Source organism: Peromyscus eremicus, chromosome 9 (genome assembly GCF_949786415.1).
Source record: "Peromyscus eremicus chromosome 9, PerEre_H2_v1, whole genome shotgun sequence".
NCBI lineage: Eukaryota > Metazoa > Chordata > Mammalia > Rodentia > Cricetidae > Peromyscus > Peromyscus eremicus.
The window spans coordinates 54830507-54848986 of NC_081425.1; the positions used below are offsets into that span (position 1 = coordinate 54830507).

The window sequence follows — 18480 nt, forward strand, 5'->3', positions numbered from 1 at the left end:
GAAATGACCACTCACCATGTCCATGTCTAAAAACATTGTTGTGAACACCATGGTGAATTTACTTCCTGTATGGAATCTACAGATTTTGAGTTGGTTATACATACTGGGGAGTCATGTTGTAGACGAATTCTGTATTCTGAGTCTCAGCAACTTCCTTTTTTTATTTTTGTTTTGTTTTGGTATTTTTTTAAACAAGTATTTGACTACATAATAATCCACCTGATAGATTCACTATTGTTTTTGTTAAACACTTTTCTGTGTAGAATACCTGTGGTTTTTAAAAAGTGAATTCTGAGCCGGGCGGTGGTGGCACACGCCTTTAATCCCAGCACTCGGGAGGCAGAGCCAGGCGGATCTCAGTGAGTTCGAGGCCAGCCTGGTCTCCAAAGTGAGTTCCAGGAAAGGCGCAAAGCTACACAGAGAAACCCTGTCTCGAAAAACCAAAAAAAAAAAAAAAAAAAAAAAAAAAAAGTGAATTCTATGTTTGGAATCCCTTGGTATGAGTCACTGTTACAGTGGAGACTCCTAGCTTTGGGAGATCACCTTCCAGGCCCAGTTTGTAGCAAAGACGTGAAAAGTTGATACTGTTTCCTGTAAAGACCTAGCAATTGTTTCAGGCCTTGAAAGCCTAAGTCTGGCTTGGCCAGCATTCTAAGTTTTGTTAATTTGTGTGCCTGTGGAGGGGAGAAGGAGGGAGAGAGGGAAGGAAAGAGGAAGGAGGGAGGGAAGGAGGGAAGGAGGAGGGAGACACAATGGAGGCAGGTCAGCACTGGGCATCTTTCTCAGTTGTCCTCTGCTTTAGTTTTCGAAGCAGGCTCTCTCACCGAACCTAGACTCACCAATACAGCTAGAGGGCTGGCCAGTAAGCTTCCATTTGTGTCTAACCTCCCAGTGCTACAGTTAGAGATGCATGCCAGCTGTTGCCATGCCTGGCCTTTGCAGAGGCAGATGCTGGGGATGCCGACTCAGGGTCTCATGCTGCTTGGCAAACACTTTATCCACTGCGCCATCTCCCTGGCCCTGGTAATTTCTCCACTCCCCATCTTTCCCCTTTTCTTTCTTTCTTTTTTTTTCCAAGACAGGGTTTCTCTGTGTAGCTTTGGAGCCTGTCCTGGATCTCACTTTGTAGACCAGGCTGGACTCAAACTTACAAAGATTTGCCTGGCTCTGCCTCCCGTCCCCTTTTCTTTCTTCTCATCCTTCCCTCCCTACCTCTTCCCTATTCTTCTTTTCTTTCCTTTTCTCCCCTACCCTCTCTTTACATTTATTTTTCTACTAGACAGGATCTCATGTAGTCCAGCCTGTAGACCAAGATGACTCTGAACTTCTGATCTTCTGCCTCCACCTACCAAGTATTAGGATTACAAGTATGCCCTGCTAGGTTTGGCTTAAAACAGATTAATGTCTTTATTTTCTATCAAAAGATGGAGGTCTTCACTTGTTGCTTAGGCTGGTCTGGAGCTCAAGATTGTTCTAGTAGTTGTCTGGGATGTCTGCTCTTATCCTTACATTAATGGTCTTACTTGAACACTTTATGTAACCTCTGGAGGACAGAGGATGCCAAAGGATACCATTTCTTCTTTGTTTTTTGATATTTCATTTATGTGCATTGGTGTTTTGCCTGCATGTATGTCTGTGTGATGGAGAGTTGTGAGCTGCCATGTGGGTGCTGGGAATTGAACCCGGGTCTTCTGGAAGAGCAGCTAGTGCTCTAAATTCCTGAGCCATCTCTCCAGCCCCACCCCCACTTTTTTTTTTTTTTTTAAAAGAGGAAGGGTTTGTATTAATCCCAATCCAAATCTGTTTCATCAGGTAAAGGAATAACTCTTAAATGATTCTCCTCTTGTCATGTGTGCTGGATAGTTTTATGTGAACTTGACACGAGCCAGAGTCATCAGTGAGAAAGGAACCCCAATTGAGAAAATGCTGCAGGGCATTTTCTTAATTAGTGATTGATAGGGGTGGGTCCAGCCCATTGTGGGCAGCGCCATCCCTGAGCTGGTGGTCCTGGGTCCTATAAGAAAGCAGGCTGAACAAGCCATATGGAGCAAGCTAGTAAGCAGCACCCCTCCATGCCCTCTTTACTAGCGCCTGCCTCCAGGATCCTGCCCTGCTTGGTGTCCTGACTTCCTTTGGTGATGAACTGTGATGTGGGAAGCTTAAGCCAAATAAACTCTTTTCTCTCCAACTTGCTTTTGAGTCATGGTGTTTATCACAGCAATTACAACCCCACCTGAAACAAAGTGGCACCAGCATAGGGGGTATTACAGACCTGACAGTGTTGGGGGAGGATTGTGGGAGGACTTTGGAAGTTGGGGCTAAAAAGGCCATTGTATGTTGAGAGCTCAGTGAGCTATTCTTAGGAGCTTGGAAAATAAGAATGTTGAGAGATGTGCAAGACGATGGAGGCCTGACTTATCAAATTTCAAAGGGAAGCAAAGACTCTACTGGGCTATTTGTGTGAAGAATCTGTGGTTCTGGTTTCTTTGGGGCTGAACAATCAGCTGTGCTTAGCAAGATACAAGAACTACTAAAGTGAAATCTTCGTTTTGTTGGGATACTCTGCTTGTCAGCTGTAGCTGAGAAATTAGCCATGATTAAGTAGAGGCCAGAGTCTCTTAAAGGTGGGCATGGTGGTGCACGCCTTTGATTCCAGTACTCCGGAGGCAGAGACAGGTGGATCTTTGTGAGTTCCAGGCCAGCCTGGTTTACAAAATGAGTGAGTTCCAGGGCAGCCAGGGCTGTTACACAGAGAAGCCCTGACTCAAACAAACAAAAAACAAAAACCAAAGGGAGAAAAAGAAGAAGAAGAAGAAGAAGAAGAAGAAGAAGAAGAAGAAGAAGAAGAAGAAGAAGAAAGAAAGAAAGAAAGAAAGAAAGAAAGAAAGAAAGAAAGAAAGAAAGAAAGAAAAGACCAGACCAGCATAGTTGAGGTGAAGTCTTCTGGAAAGCGTTTCCTGAGAGTCAGCACACAGGAGCTTTGTTCCGGACATGGACAAGATTGTACCTTGTGCTGGCAGCTGAATTTAGTAGTGTAAGAGTTACCCAGGTGATGCTGTTTTTAAAGGTGTGAAGGGGTCACGGAGAATGGCTGAGTGTGGCACTGTGTGGCAGGGCTGGAGTCCCTGGAGAGAGCCCAGGAGAGGCTGTTGGTGAAAGTGCAGCCGAGTCGCAGCAGAAGATCCCAGCGTTTTGGAGACACCAGTGCCATGGGAAGACCACCAGGAAGAGCTGCAGCAGTGGAGTGCAGCCTGCCCGAACTTAGAAGACAAACTGCGTGTGCTGCAGAAGGCAGAGCTGGAGAGGTGACCCAAGCACTTTGGAGGAACCCAGAAGATGGTGAGTAAATTCTAGTCAGCAATAGAAACCCTAAGACGCCGGGCGGTGGTGGCGCACGCCTTTAATCCCAGCACTCGGGAGGCAGAGCCAGGCGGATCTCTGTGAGTTCGAGGCCAGCCTGGGCTACCAAGTGAGTCCCAGGAAAGGCGCAAAGCTACACAGAGAAACCCTGTCTCGAAAAACCAAAAAAAAAAAAAAAAAAAAGAAACCCTAAGACATTATGTAATATATTTTTAAAAGCCACCTAACAGTCACTCAGGGTGAGACTTATTCAGCTCTAATATGCTCACAATTCTATAACTTATAGTGTTTCTTGACTCAGATTTGAAGCAGAAAAATCCTAAGTTTTCTAGAATTTCACCAGAAAAACCGAGAGAGAGTTTTCCTCTTCTTTTACCCAAATGAGCTCAATTCTGCAAGGCCCTGTCACTATGTGTGTGACCATGTGATCAAGAATTACATGTAGGCCGAAGGCTCACATGATAAAAAGCTTGTAGCCAAGTGTGATCTGCTTGTAATCCTAGAATTTGGGAGGCAAAGGCAGCTAGATCACTGAGTTCAAGGACAGCCTTACCTACATAGCTCTAGGTCAAGGCTACAGAGTGAGACACCTCACCCCATCTCAAAACAAAACAAAACTCAAAACCAAAACAAACAAAAATTCCAAGTTCATGTATAGATAAGGGAACATTATCCTATTGAGATATCTCTTGAGTGGTATGTAATCAGGTTTGAAGGTATGTGGGAAGTAGTTAGAGCAAATGCACAGGCAATTTACCTATTTACCAAACAGTTTAATAAATGTAGGTGAGCCGGGCGGCAGTGGCGCACACCTTTGATCCCAGCACTCTGGAGGCAGAGCCAGTCGGATCTGTATGAGTTCGAGGCCAGCCTAGTCTACAGAGCGAGATCCAGGACAAGCACCAAAACTACACGGAGAAATCCTGTCTCAAAAAGCCTAAATCAATCAATCAATCAATCAATCAATCAATGTAGGTGAGATCACCAAATGCCTCTTCCTCCCAGAGTTAAGAGTGAAAGTTAGCCAGCTGAGGAGCGCTTGCTTAGCATTCATTAGACCCTGGGTCTGATTTGCTTCACCATGACAATAAAATAAAATAAAATAAAATAAAATAAATAAATAAGTAAATAAATAAAAGAGTGAGGGTTAGCTCAGCAGTTAAGGGTATTTGTTGCTCTTGCAGAGGAACAGGATTCGATCCCCAGCATTCATGTGATAGTTTACAACTGTCTGTAACTCCAGTTACAGGGGCTCTTACACTCTTCTGACTTCTGAGGGCACCAGGCATGCACACGGTGCACATGCATACATGCAGGCAGAACACTCATAAACATAAGATAAAATTAAATCTTAAAAAATTAAAAAAAAAAGCTGAGTGAGTGTAAACACTTACAATATAGTGACCTTAAGGGGCCAACATTTAAATGGTTTTTCTTCCCAAGTCAGAAATACTTATTTATTCATCCATTAATCCCATGAATTATGTGGCTGGTGATAGGGAGGTGAGTAACATACTTCCTAGCCTCAAAGAATTCAGTATAATAACAGACACAGACTGAGATCATTTTAATGTGGTTTAAAAAACAGAAAAGGGCCTTATACTTTATGAGACTATTTGTATAAACTGACAACATGACCACTTCAGAGTATGGGGAAGGGGAGGGTTTTATTATAGAGGGGAGAGAGCAGCCAGAGGCATCTGGAAGAGTCCAGAGCAGAAAGAGAAAGAAGTAGACCGGACATGACCAGAGAAGGAAGAGTGGCAGAGGAGAGAAGTTAGAGAAGATACAGTGAGAACAGCAGGGTTGTGAGGAGAATGAGTAGCTGGGTGAGGAAAGCCTGAGAGCTAGAGGGGGGTTGAGGGGAGGAGAGGGGAGAAGGGCTGGGATGCCAGCATGGACTTTGAAATGTGTAACAGGTACTAGTGATACATACCTGCATGCGTTTAATATGCTGATTGGCACCACAGGTAGCCATATAGCCATATGTCTTTTCCACCAGAGGTGAGGGAAATGACTTTTTTTTTCTTTTTTTGGTAAAGGGGAACTGACTTCACAAGTTCCTAAGGAGTGTTTTTTATTTATTTTATTTTACTTTATTTTATTTTATTTTTAAATCTAACTGCTAGAAATCCTCCTATTGTCCAGGTTGAGCTCATTTCTGGATATTTGGACTGCCCTTTGGAGTTTGGGGAATTGGAGTTTCCTTTGGATCTGACAGTATTTCTGTGTACCTTCCCTGCCCCGCCCCGCCCCCTCCCCGCTCCCCAGAACTAGCTCTGTAGACCAGGCTGGCCTCACACATACAGAGATCGGCCTGCCTCTGCCTCCTGAGTTCTGTGATTAAAGGAGTGTGCCACCACTATTAAACAAGGGCATTCAACCTAGTTAAAGGAGAGTAGTAGCAAATGGGAGAAACTGGCAGAGAAGTCTGACTGGAAGAGGCTACATTTAAATAGATTTGGTTTAATTATTTTGTTTGATGTGTGCAGGTGAGGCACGGTCTCATATAGATAGCCCAGGCTAGCCTCAAACTCAATATATAGTTGCCTCTTACATTACCTCACAAAGTGCTGTTGAGATTAGAGGCGTGTGTCACCACAGCCAGCAGAACATAGCTTCTTAATCATTGATTTAACCACTTTTATTTGAACAGACTTCGGCCACTTTTTGTGCCATTCACAACACATTCAACTTTCTGTCGGGAGCCTTTTTTCTTTTCTTTCTTCTTTTTTTTTTTTTTGGAGACAGGGCTTCTCTGTGTAGTTTTGATGCCTGTCCTGGATCTCGCTCTGTAGACGAGGCTGGCCTCGAACTCACAGAGATCAGCCTGTCTCTGCCTCCCGAGTGCTGGGATTAAAGGCATGTGCCACCGCGCCAGGCTATGCTTAACTGCTTGCAGTAAGTAGCCAAGAACTCTCATCCATGGGAAGGTAATCTAATTCACCCAGATGGAAGCAGCCCAGTTGTGTCCCTTTGGGCTCCGTGAACTCTCACCTTGGCTAGGCAGCAGAGTATACATCACTGTGCCTTTATTTTGGTGTCCCTGGTTGCTCACTCTCAGTGTCATTGGAGCATCAAAAGGGGCGCACGCCTTTAATCCCAGCACTCGGGAGGCAGAGCCAGGCGGATCTCTGTGAGTTCGAGGCCAGCCTGGGCTACCAAGTGAGTTCCAGGAAAAGGCGCAAAGCTACACAGAGAAACCCTGTCTCGAAAAACCAAAAAAAAAAAAAAAAAAAAAAAAAAAAAAAAAAAAAAAAAAAAAAAAAAAAAAAAAAAAAAAAAGGGGTGCTCTCCAGTAGACAGATGAGACCATCTCAGAGTCCCGGCCCTGGTGCAAGGGCTTGGGACAGTGTGAGGCGCAGAGAGGCCAGGCCGCGGCCCACTTGGGTACCGTGGGCCAACTTGGCACAGCCCACAGCCAGAGCAGCTAACCACCACCCCGGCTCAGCGCAGGGCACTCCGCAGGGTCGCAGCGGGCGGGGCGGAGCCAGAGCGCGGCAGGAAGGAGGCGTGACCAACACAGCGCAGCCCACCCCAGAGGCGCTCCGCCCCCTGGAGTGACGTCACCGGCCAGCCAGCGGGCGCCATTTTGAAAGTGGAGTCGCCTGCCCCTGCCGCCGCGGCCGCCGTCGCTGTCGTAGCCGCCGCCGCCGCCGCCGCCGCCACCGCCGCCGCCGCCGCCGCCACCACCACCGCAGGAGAAGGAGCACGAGAGGGGACGCCCCCGAGTGAAAGCCACCATCCTGCCGGCCGCTTTGCCCGGGCCGCTTCCCTTCCGCCCCGGCCCCCGTCCCCTCCCCCCTCAGGTGCCATCCGCCTCCATCCGCGCCCTCGATCCCCTCATCCCCAGGTGAGGGGGCTGAGCCCCGGTCGCGGAGACCCCGAGGAGCCCGGCAGGGTCATCATTTGCAGCGCGACATGGCAGGTAAAGGAGAAACGGCCCTCGGCCGGCTGACAGGGTGCCGCTTCCTCTAGGCGCTCTCCGTCACCCCCTAGCGACCGTGGCGGCGGGGCCTTGGCCTGGGGCGCTGGCCGAGTGCTGCGGGGCGGGCGGGCGGGCCTGGCACTGGGCTGGCTGGGATGGTGGGGCCCGGAGGCTGGGCCCCGGGGCCTGGCACCGCACGAACACGGGCACGGGGGTGGTGGGGGTGGGGGACTGCGTGGGTGGGGCGGGTGCCGGTGTGCAGATGGATCCCCTCTGCACCCTGCTCCCTCTGCACATACTCATTCCTCTCTTCCCGGTCGGCTGCGAGCCTTCCTGTAGAGACATATTCTGCACTGATGGCAGGAAGAGCGCTTTGCAAGTTAAAATACAATGGAGGCAATATGCCTCTCCCTCCCCCCCCCCTCCCGCCCCCCACAGCACCACACACACATTACGGGTAGGTCAGGTTTTGAGGGTGTAACCCTGAATTTCGTGACGATGGTGCTCCCTTCGGTGACTTAACTCCTTGTCACTGACGGGTGCTAGGCCTTTAATAGAAGTTGTTAAAGATTGGTGTGTGTGTGTGTGTGTGTGTCGGGGGTGGGGGGAGGAACAGGTAATTTAAACTTTGCATTTTGCACAGGATCATTGGTGCAGATGTCTTTTTCCCAGAAGGGTTTCTCGGAGTTAAAATAGTTGTGGAGTTCAGTGATATAAATAGCCAGAGAGAGAGAGAGAGAGAGAGAGATTGAGATTTCATAAAAGCTTGCGGGGGTGAAAAAGCACGGAGAAAACCCGATTGGGAATAATTTAGCAAGGAATAGGTAAAGGAAAAGCGAGGGTTAATGGCCTTTGAGGGTCAGTTATCTCTGTACATTTTGGTCTAGAAGCCCTTCAGCTGGTAGAGTAATTCTGGATTGAGATTCGGTTTCTTTTCCAGAAATCCAGGAGTCGTCCTCCCCCCACCCCCATTTCCTCCTCAGTTCTGGGCAGTGTCTGAGATTAAACCAGTTTTCCTTGTCTTTTTCAATGTTTACATAGAGAACAGGACTTTTAAAGAAGTTACGTTGGGCTGATTTACAGTTTGCTATACAAACAAGCAGCCCTTTGACCTTGCTGTGAAATGATAATTGGAACTGTCTTGTAGGAGATGAGAAATGAGCAGAGTCGCTCTTTCCGGGTTCTCTGGTTAGGTGAAGGGAGGCAGAAGCAGCCTTGGACCATCTTGTCCCAAGCACTCATTGCCACCCCTTTTCCTGTGTCTGCAGCCAGTGATTTGCTCCTAATGAATGCAACTGGGTGTTGTGTTTGCTGTGTCCATGCTTTGGTGGTAGAGTTTACATGAATCATTCCTCCTCTTGGGCAGTAATGTTCCCGAAGTTTTCTCTTCGTTCTATATTTCATGGTAGTTTAGCCTTATAACTCTTCTGTAGGCCTTTTGTACATTTAAAGGAAAACTAACTTTTGCTATTTACTTTTTTTTCCTGGTAGGTCTTACTTGAAAGGCTCTGACTGTCTTCAAGGGGAAGGGGAAGTGGAAATGAGGCTTTGAATATCTGTACGATGATAATGATTGATAGACTATGCCTTTGAATATATCATACCTGCAGTCTTGTTTTGGATGCTCTGCCAACTATTGGAGCCTCATTTGGTTCCAAATTCATGGACTTAGTGGTGGCTGTGTATGTGGGGAGTATCATGCTAGTCTCAGATACCATCTCCGTGTTTATGAGAGTAAACAGAACAGAACTCAGTTTTAATTGCTATGTTTTCTTCTTCTAGGAGCTGGAGGAGGGAATGATATTCAGTGGTGTTTTTCTCAGGTGAAAGGAGCAGTCGATGATGATGTAGCAGAAGGTAAGAAAGTTTAACAGTGACAACCAGTAGTGTGGTGGAAGTCTTGGGTACTGAAGAAACATGAACTAAACTGAGCCTATTACACTTGGAGAGTGTTTTGTGTTTGTTGTCCAAGAGGTGTAACAATAGTTTTAAAAATCACCTTTCTGAAAAAGTCTTTATCTTTTTATGTCTTGTTTATTTTTTTCATTGAGTTAATGAAGTAAATGATGAGCAGTAAGTGCTCCGGGAGGTTTGTGTAATAAGGTTTCCTTGTTATATAAATTCTACGTGCAAATAACTGGACTTTGATGTTTGTGTTTTGTCGTTAGATAATTAAGTAGAAATAGATGCCAGTACCACTTAGCACAGAAATGTTCCTACAGCATCCTACTCTATGGAGAGACTGAGATTCTTTTGAACTTAACTACTTTGGAATTACAGTGTTGGTTAACATGTTTGCTGAAAAAAATGCTGGCTCAAATTCACTTTATCTTGCAGGATTCATGTGTGGTTAAGATAGATAAGATATAAATCACTTTTCTAGGGGACTTTTTGAGATAGAAGCTTGCTGATTTATTTCAGAACTTCTCTGAAGTTTTGGAATGTGAAGGTCTTGTACTCATTTTGAGATGATCTTGTGGTAGAGACAGATAATCTCTAAAAGGATAGTTACATTATTTCTTGGCTCAGAATTTTTTTTTTTTTTTTTTTAAGCTGAGGATCGAACCCAGGGCCTTGGGCTTGCTAGGCAAGCACTCTGCCACTGAGCTAAATCCCCAACCCGCTCAGAAAAATTTAAAGTTTGTGGGGTTGGGGTGCGTGTGCGCACACCCAACAATATTCCTGGCTGGCCTTGACGTCAGAGATCTTCCTGCCTCTGTTTACCCAGTAAAGTTGTGGAATTTTTCTAAACAGAAGTCAGAGAAGTTAAAAAGCATGGACTTCTGGTTTTCAGAAGGTTGTCTGAAAATGTATGATCCTTTCTCTAGATTGTACCTTTCCCTGTGGGGTTGTGGTCCCCCGTCGTCGCGTCGTCGTCCCGTGTCCCGTCCCGTGTCGTGTCCCCCCCCCCCCCCCCCCCCCGTGCTGTCCTCGGAGTGCTGTTGTGAGGATTTTTTTTCAGGTGGTGGTAGGGCAAAGACTATTGACTAGCCAGATGTTTGTGTGGTGACATTTGTCACCGATGTGTACTCAGTGTGGTGAGTCCTATAGAAAGTCACTGGTGTAATTATCATATTTTACAGACACTCCCACCATTGTTTTTTGGTGGGTCCTCATCCCTTTTTCAGATGAGAAACCAGAAACTTGGAAGAATTAAAGAATTTGAGAGGGTGACTCAGTGATGGTCACAAAATCAGTGTGTGCTGGTTTTCTCTTGGACTCATTTAAAGAAATAAATCCTGTGTTCAAGGGAGGAGTCGAGTATTACTGATTTTGTAACTCATTACCTGTTGAGTAGCAGGCACTCAGATATTGGATCTTTAGTTCTGTGTTGTGTAATACTCACCACATTATGAAAGTACTCCGTACTTGGAAAACATTCCTTGGTTGCTTTCTGTTTATTCCCCTTATCAAAGGTCTCCTGAATACTGAGAACTGGGGTGTGTGGTGTCTAGAACGTAAACTGTCTACCCTTAAGAAACTCAATTTGCTTGTTAATCATGGAGCAGAAGACTTCACTCCATCAGAAATTGATTTTCTAAGCTGAACATCAGTCACTTACCTGAAACAAGTGATAGCTTGTGATTGCACACACAAAATATATATGATGGATCAGTTTTAGTTCTTGTTTGTTAGTGAAAATAGCTTCACTTTGCTCTTGTTTCATTAAATAGCTTTCTAGATTACATACTATAGTGACAGCACAATCTTAACATCTTAAAATGTCAAGACTTGGAGTGTGTGCTTCAGGAAGAACAGGACTTGTTCTAGTACCATGTCTTCACAAGTACATAATAGCATTGTTTTCAAGTTATTCTGCTTTGATTGGCAGATTTTTGGAAACTGTGGTTTGTATATCTTTGTCTATTATGTCCATCAAAGGGAAGTTCTGCTTTTTTTTCTAATGTAGAATATGATTATTATGTGTGGCCTATAGATATAGATTATAATCTTTAAATGGTTGCCTCTAGCTCCACCTTTAGATTGCCTGCTTTCTTTTAAGGATCCTTTGTAATTTCTTTGCTGTCAGTGGCTTGTGATATGTGACTGTCCCCTTGCAGCCAGCCAGCCAGCCCGCCGCCAGGGCATGCTAATGTACTTGTGTAATGCTTTCATCTTCTGTACCCGCCTTCCCATTTGTCCGCTTTTGATCCATTCTGCTGTCTGCATTGTAGGTTTTTTGTTTTGGCTTGGTTTTTGGTTTTTCAAGACAGGGTTTCTCTTTAGACCAGGTTGTCCTGAAGCTATCTCCATAGACCAGGCTGGCCTTGAACTCACAGAGCTTCACCTGCTTCCTGGTGAAGTGCTGGGATTAAAGGTGTGGCTGCCACGCCCTGCTGTAGTTAACTTCTTAAATAAGTCCCATTTTCTTTCTGTGTTTTACTTCTGAGTTAATTTTAAACAATCCTGATTTGTCATTATTCTCGGAAATCTTTTTTTTTTCTTTTTTGGTTTTTCTTGACAGGGTTTCTCTGTGTAGTTTTGATGCCTGTCCTAGCTCTTGCTCTATAGACCAGGCTGGCCTCGAACTCACAGATCATAGAGATCCACCTGGCTTTGCCTCCCGGGTGCTGGGATTAAAGGCATGCACCACCACTGCCCAGCTTTCTTGGAAATCTTTAGTGGATCATTGGATCTATTGGATTAAAAACTAAATTTCAGCTGGCCAAGTTTGACATTTATTCAGTATGGTTCCTCTTAAGTTAATGAGGCCACTGAACTGAAACTGTACAATCAAACCCTATGCACCGTGCTTGTGATTTTTTGGGGGAGGGGATTGAACCCAGAGCCTCGTGCATGCTAGGCAATTGCTAGGTACATCTCCAGCTTGCTGACCCCATACTGGTATGTCTGACATCCTCCTACAATTGTTCTCTTATCAGAATCCTCCTCATCCTCAGTCACACCTATAACCTTTTATTTACCTCTTGTGGAAATCATTTTTAAAATCTCTTTTACAGCACTTTATTAAATAGATACTATATTTAGTGCCTTGAACCTCTACTGTTACACTGTAAGCCTAGTGCCAGACTGATCTTTGTTTCTCTGCAAATGTTCTATGTAAACTGCTCTGCCTAGAACAAAGCCTGGCACACAGTAGGCATCAAATATCTTGAGTAAAAGTCAGTGTTACTGTTGCTAGGTTTTTGAAAGGGGAAGAAAAGAGGTGGAGGGTAGAATAGTTGGGGTGAACTTCTGGCACTCACATTTGATTTACTTGGCAGCCTTTTTATTCTGGTTTGCAGCTTTTTAACAGGGAAGGCAGGAGCCCTTGCTCCAACATAAATGAGAGGTTAAAGCCCTTCTGGGTTCCTGTACTTAGACATAAAAATGACAAGGACTAGATGAAGTGATTTCTGCTGTTTCTTATTTTCTGTTCTTGTTAGTTCCCAAAGATGTTAGAAGGAGGTAGCCTCATATTATTACTACGGATAAGTTTTAAGATGCTGACTCAGTAGGAGCCTTAATTAATAATAAGTTTTAACTGGACTGACTTCTCAAGGCTCAGGAGTTTTAAGTACAGAACAGAGCTTGACAATTGGCCACAGGCTCTTGCTGTCTTTGGCCCTAAATGGGGCCAAGGCAGAAGAACATCCATGCTGTGATACTGTTCTATCTACACGGGTCTGCAGGCATGCAGCTTATGTGCTTTACCTTTGGAATAGCTTCTTGTTTGAGAAGAAGTTGAAGCACTGAAATCTGTCCTTCTGATTTTCTCCTAGCATGGAGTTCTCGGAGTCTCTAAGGTCACTGTAACACTATTGCACTTGAAGTCTTTGATTTTCCTGGACTGGTAACACCACTGTGGTGTGGGCCCCATCAGTTCACCCATGCTTTTTCTCCGTTGTAGAAGACTTATTGTAAACCCTGACTTAGTGTTAGTTTGATATTTAAATGAACTTATACCTACAAGACGGAAAGAACACTATCTTGCTTATGAGAATAGGCAGAGTTGTTTTGTTGTTGAGACATGGTCTCACATGTAGCTCTGGCTGACCTGGAACTTGCTTGCTGGCCTTGAACTCACAGAGATCCACCTCTACCTACCTCTGTCATACCTGGCCTGTTTTTTGAGACTGGGTCTCTTGTGGCCAGGTACTCTTATGTGGTGTAATCTATGCAGGCATGGAGCTCAAGATATCCCTGCCTCAGTGCTGGTATTGCTGGTATTACAGGTGTACATGAGTGTGCCCTTCTTGAGAGCCTTGTAAAGATTTATTGTTACTTTGGTGCTTAGAGCAAGTAAGGGATAATTAGAATGTGAGGAAACTGGGAGATTGTCTTACTATTTCATTTTATGTGTGTGTGTTTTGCCTGCACATATGTCTGTACTATGTGTGTGCCTTTAACCTATGGAGGTCAGACGATCTAGACTTGCAGTTGCAGACAGTTGTGAACTGCCATGTGGGTGCTGGTAATCGGACTGAGGTTCTCTGAAAGAGTAGCCCGTGTTCTTTTCTCCTGAGACATCTCTATAGCCCAGAGAGTATGTATGGTCTTTAAAATAACTACTAAAGCTTTGTTGGCCAAAGTGAAGGCATGGTAAATGTTACGTGTGGAACCTCAAACTCTGTACAGCTGTGGATGTCCTTGCTTCCACCTCCCAAATATTGGGATTATCAGCCAGTGCCACTGTGCTTGGGCTTTTAAAGAATTCTGTAGTTAGTGTAATGACTTTATGACATCTTCCTGTGTATGTAACATTGTACTTTGCTCTTATTTGCTCCCTTCACTATACACATTCTTTACTTGCCCTAGCAAAGTCTAAACAAATAGAAGACTGATTTGTAGATTATAGAGAAAATAAGAAGCTAGTAAGATCACAAAAAGAAGCTATTAATTAGCGTAAAAGCAGCCTCTCTAAGCAGATGGGAGGGAGCTCTCATGAGGTCAGGGTGCCTTAAGCATCTTGACCTGGGTGGTAGGTATATAGATAGGTGTCTGTCATTTTTTATTGACTTGGACTTTTTTTTTTTTTTTTTGGTTTCTCTGTGTAGTTTTGGTGCCTGGCCTGGATCTCACTCTGTAGACCAGGCTGGCCTCAAACTCACAGAGATCTGCCTGGCTCTGCCTCCCGAGTGCTGGGATTAAAGGTGTGCGCCACCACCGCCCGGCTGGCATTTTTATTTTTATTTATTTGGTTTTCGAGACAAGGTTTCTCTGTGTAGCTTTGCTCCTTTCCTAGAACTCACTTTGTAGACCAGGCTGGCCTCGAACTCACAGAGATCCGCTTGCCTCTACCTCCCAAGTGCTGGGATTAAAGGCGTGCGCCACCAACACCCAGGCTCTATTTTGACTTCTAAAATGTAGTGTGTTTATTTGGGGAAGGTGGCATGTGCATACAGGTTTGTTTGTTTTTGAGTCCAGTGCTCTGCTAATGGCTTTAGGTGAAATGTGGTAGTACTGGCCTCACTCCCTGGTCTGTGATCCTGAAATCAAGTGTTAACTCTTGTAAAATAATAGATACCCATAGTAAAATAATATATCTGTATTAATTTTGCATGCTTCCAACTCAGTTCTCTCTCGTAGGTGAAGACTAAGCTGTTTCCATTATGAACCCATCTCTTTGCCCTCAGTGCCATGTGAGTGCCACGATGTTGTAGCACATGTGTGGTTCATTTGGGAGTCTGCTTGCATAGTTAGCACCATGTTCGTGTTTACTATTGAACCAGTGGGGCTCCATGCTATCACTTGCTTCATTTTCGCGAATTATTGACTGTCCGTTTTTTGTGTATCTGTCTGCATCTTTTTGCAGCTTAAAATGTGATTACATAGCTTCTGAGCTTTACAGGAAGTGTGTGGAGTAGTACAATGAGCTTGTACCACCCATGGCATCAACAGAGGGCCACAAGCTGTCCCTTTTTTTTTTTTTAGGGTATCTCTGTTGCCCTGACTGTTCTGGAACTCACTCCGTAGACCACGCTGCCTCTTCCGAGTGCTGGGATTAAAGGTGTGCGCCACTACTGCCCAATTCGCTGTCCCATTTTTATGGGACCATTTCATCTTTTCCCATCTATTGTTTTTAAAGTATGAATTCAACAAAATAGAAAACAGTAAAACAACAGGGATTTCCCTCTTTCCATTCACTCTTTGAGACAAGATCTCATGTAGCTCAGGCTGGCCTCAAAACTCCTTATATAGCACTCCTAAACTCAAACTCCCAAACTCACTGAGTATCAGAGAATTCTTTGGAATTTGTGATCCTCTGGCTTCAACCTCACAAGTGGTAGGACGTCAGGAGTGCACTACTACACCCTGCTTATTTAATAATATTTTAATATGATTTTTCACTTTTAAGTATATTTTTGCTGATTTGCGTATTTGACAGTCTTAAGTTTTGTGTTATAGGAAATTATTTTAGGATAGGATTTTGGTACATAAAACTTGATTTTATGAAACCTGAATTAAAATGCATTGTATCTTTTCAGTTCTTTGCTTCCTGTTTTGGTAGGGTTTAGACTTGTGGACTGGGTCTTGGAAAATACTTCTTAAATGGAAATGGTAGAGTCTAAATATATACCAAATAAGGACATAAAACTGGAGAAATAAACCAGTCTTTAGGGTATACCAAAACATGTTTTAAAAATCTATTTTGTATGGTTAATGGTAGACTTTAATACAGTCTCTGTTCCTTATAGTAGTATATGTGTTTAAGTTTTAAGCATGAAGGTAAGTTAGAAAAAAATGGTAGAAGCCTGTTTTTCCGGTTTTAAAGCATTGATTGACCCATGGTCCATATTCTAAAACTAAATGACCAATAGCAATGGTCTTATTTAGCATTCTTTCTTTGACATGAGATACTTTTCAGCACTAGCTTTGCTACTGACTGATCGAGTCACATTCATGGCAAGGGCTGTCACTCAGTGTATGTAAATTTGCCCAGTAAATAACCTCAGTGGCAGTATGTAGTATCAGACAATTTCTTGGTTGTATTTTTTTTTTTTTTTTTTTTTTCGAGACAAGGTTTCTCTGTGTAGCTTTGCGCCTTTTCCTGGAACTCACTTGGTATTGGTTGTATTTTAAGGTAGTAAGTTTTTTTTTTTTTTTAAGTACATTTAGTGATTAAAAACCTGTAAGAAATAATGATTATTAAAAGTGAGTTATCTGGCATTTGTCTCAAGTTTTAAAAATAAATTGGAAATTAAACAACATCATTTAATACTCTAATAGTAATTTTATAATCAATTTAAAATCGGTGAAGTCCTTGGGAATTGTGGAATAAGTTAAATTGTGAGAGATGAAAGATTGCTTGAATGAGTAGACAGGTTGCCTTATTTGCTAATGTGTGCTTGCCTGGTTCATCTTCAGGTTTAGTTGTAAGAAGAAAGATGACTGTTGTAAGTTAGCTCTTAATGGGGAAATTGGAATATTGAAGAGAGTTATTTGGCTAATATTTTCAGTTGTGGCGTTTCCCTTGTCTTACCTGAGGTGAAGATAGAAATTATAATTAAGTCATTAAGGAGTTCCAGGTTGCTTCCTTAATAGAAGGAAAGAAATAAAAACCTGGACACAGATAGAGTTTTCTGTCTGGGCCAAGTGTGTAGAAGAGTTGTCTGGCTGTTACGTAATGACTGCTGCTAGCATTATTGAGCATTTATAGAATAAACACTTTCATGTGGTGTGCTTTTGGTTTCATTTTGTTTGTTTTTAAGATTGCATTTATGTATATATTATGTGATGATGATCCACTTGGTGGAGATCAGAGAACTTGGAATCAGTGTTCTGCTAATGTAAGTCCCTGGGGATTGAACACACAGCATCAGTCAGAAGAGTCTTAGCCACTGAGACATCTCACTGGTCTGTCTTACTTTTTTGTACATGGAGATGCTTTCTTACTCTATTGCCCAGGCTGGCCCAGAACTCACAGCAGTCTGCCTCCTGCCTCAGCCTCCCAAAGTGCTGAGATGACTGGCTTGAACCACTACTCCTAGACCATTGCTTTGTGTGTATTTGTTTACTAATCTTCATAAAACCCTGTGAAGTAAGCAGACCTTGTTGAGAAGGTTAATGTATTAATTGTAATCTTGTGCAAGTGGAGCCACTAAGATGCTTATCTTGCCTTCATTTTCCTAATGCAATTTGATTACAAATGCTGATCTCCAACCTGAGCTCTGTGGCTCTACCTGTAATCACAGCTTTCTGGAGGCTGAGGCAAGAGGACCATGAGTTTGAGGCCAGTGTGGGATACAGAGCAAGATCCTGTTTCTCTTATTTTAATTCAGATAAAGGTATTTTGCAGTGTTTTTGTTTGTTTTGTTTGTTTGTTTGATTTTTGTTAAGCCAAGGAACAGGTGGACTTTGAAGTCCATTCTTGGGCGTCTACCTCCCAAGTACTGGGATTACAGTAATTCCACCATGACAACTGGTCTTTTTGCTTTATGTTTACAATATGCTTTATTTTAGGGGAAGCTAGTTCCGGTAATGGAACCTAGAACTGAGGACCTTGCATGTACGAGGCGAGCATTCTACTGCCCGTATTTTGTTTTGATATTATTTCTGTTTGGAGATTTACTGAATTTTCTGCCAATGCCATTTTGAAACATGAACTATATATAGATGGGTTAGAATGCTTTATGATGCTTTTTATGTTTTGCAAATTTGCATTGTGTGTGTTTATACATAGGCATTTTGCTTATCAAGAGTTTATAACCACTGTGAAAATAATTGTCACTTTTAGTCCCTTTGTTCTCGGTATATGATCTGGCAACCTCTGAACTCACTGAAAATGTTTATGAATTCAGAGTTTTTTCATAATGATAGATAATACAATGAATTTGCCTTTTACACTGTGTTGCCATTTATAGCAATGGTGAGAAAGCCACATGGGTCAGCCCACAGGAATCTTGGTTGGCATTAATCAGTGCAATGGCACCGCATTGCTAATGGTCACAGTAATCCTAGGCAACACACACTAGCTGTTGAGAACAGTCCTCTTCCTCCTCTTTCTCCTTTTATTATTATTGAGACAGGGTCTCTTTATGTAGTCTTGACTGTACTTGAAGTCTTGGCTGTACTTGAACTCACAGACCACAGAAGTCCACCTACCTCTGCCTCCCAGGTGCTAGGAGTAAAGGTGTGCACCACTATGCTAAGATAGAACTGACCAGTTCTACTTGAATACTCTTGACAGAGTAGTAACTACTGATACTTTGGCGTGAATACCTCTCCCTCTCCCCTCCCCTCCCCCTCCC

At 43.6% G+C, this 18480-nt stretch overlaps 1 protein-coding gene across 2 annotated transcripts in view; it reads left to right on the forward strand.

The window, feature by feature from the left end:
- Positions 1-7014: 7014 nt before the first annotated feature.
- Positions 7015-18480, forward strand: part of Ppp2r2a (protein phosphatase 2 regulatory subunit Balpha) — a 62120-nt gene continuing 50654 nt past the window's right edge. Inside the window, exons 1-2 of one of the 2 annotated variants that reach the window (XM_059273422.1) lie at positions 7015-7288; positions 9071-9145. In XM_059273422.1, coding sequence (XP_059129405.1) covers positions 7282-7288; positions 9071-9145 — 82 coding nt within the window. In that variant the 5' untranslated portion in view covers positions 7015-7281. The remainder of the gene's footprint in view (positions 7289-9070; positions 9146-18480) is intronic. The other variant, XM_059273421.1, reaches the window with a different exon arrangement.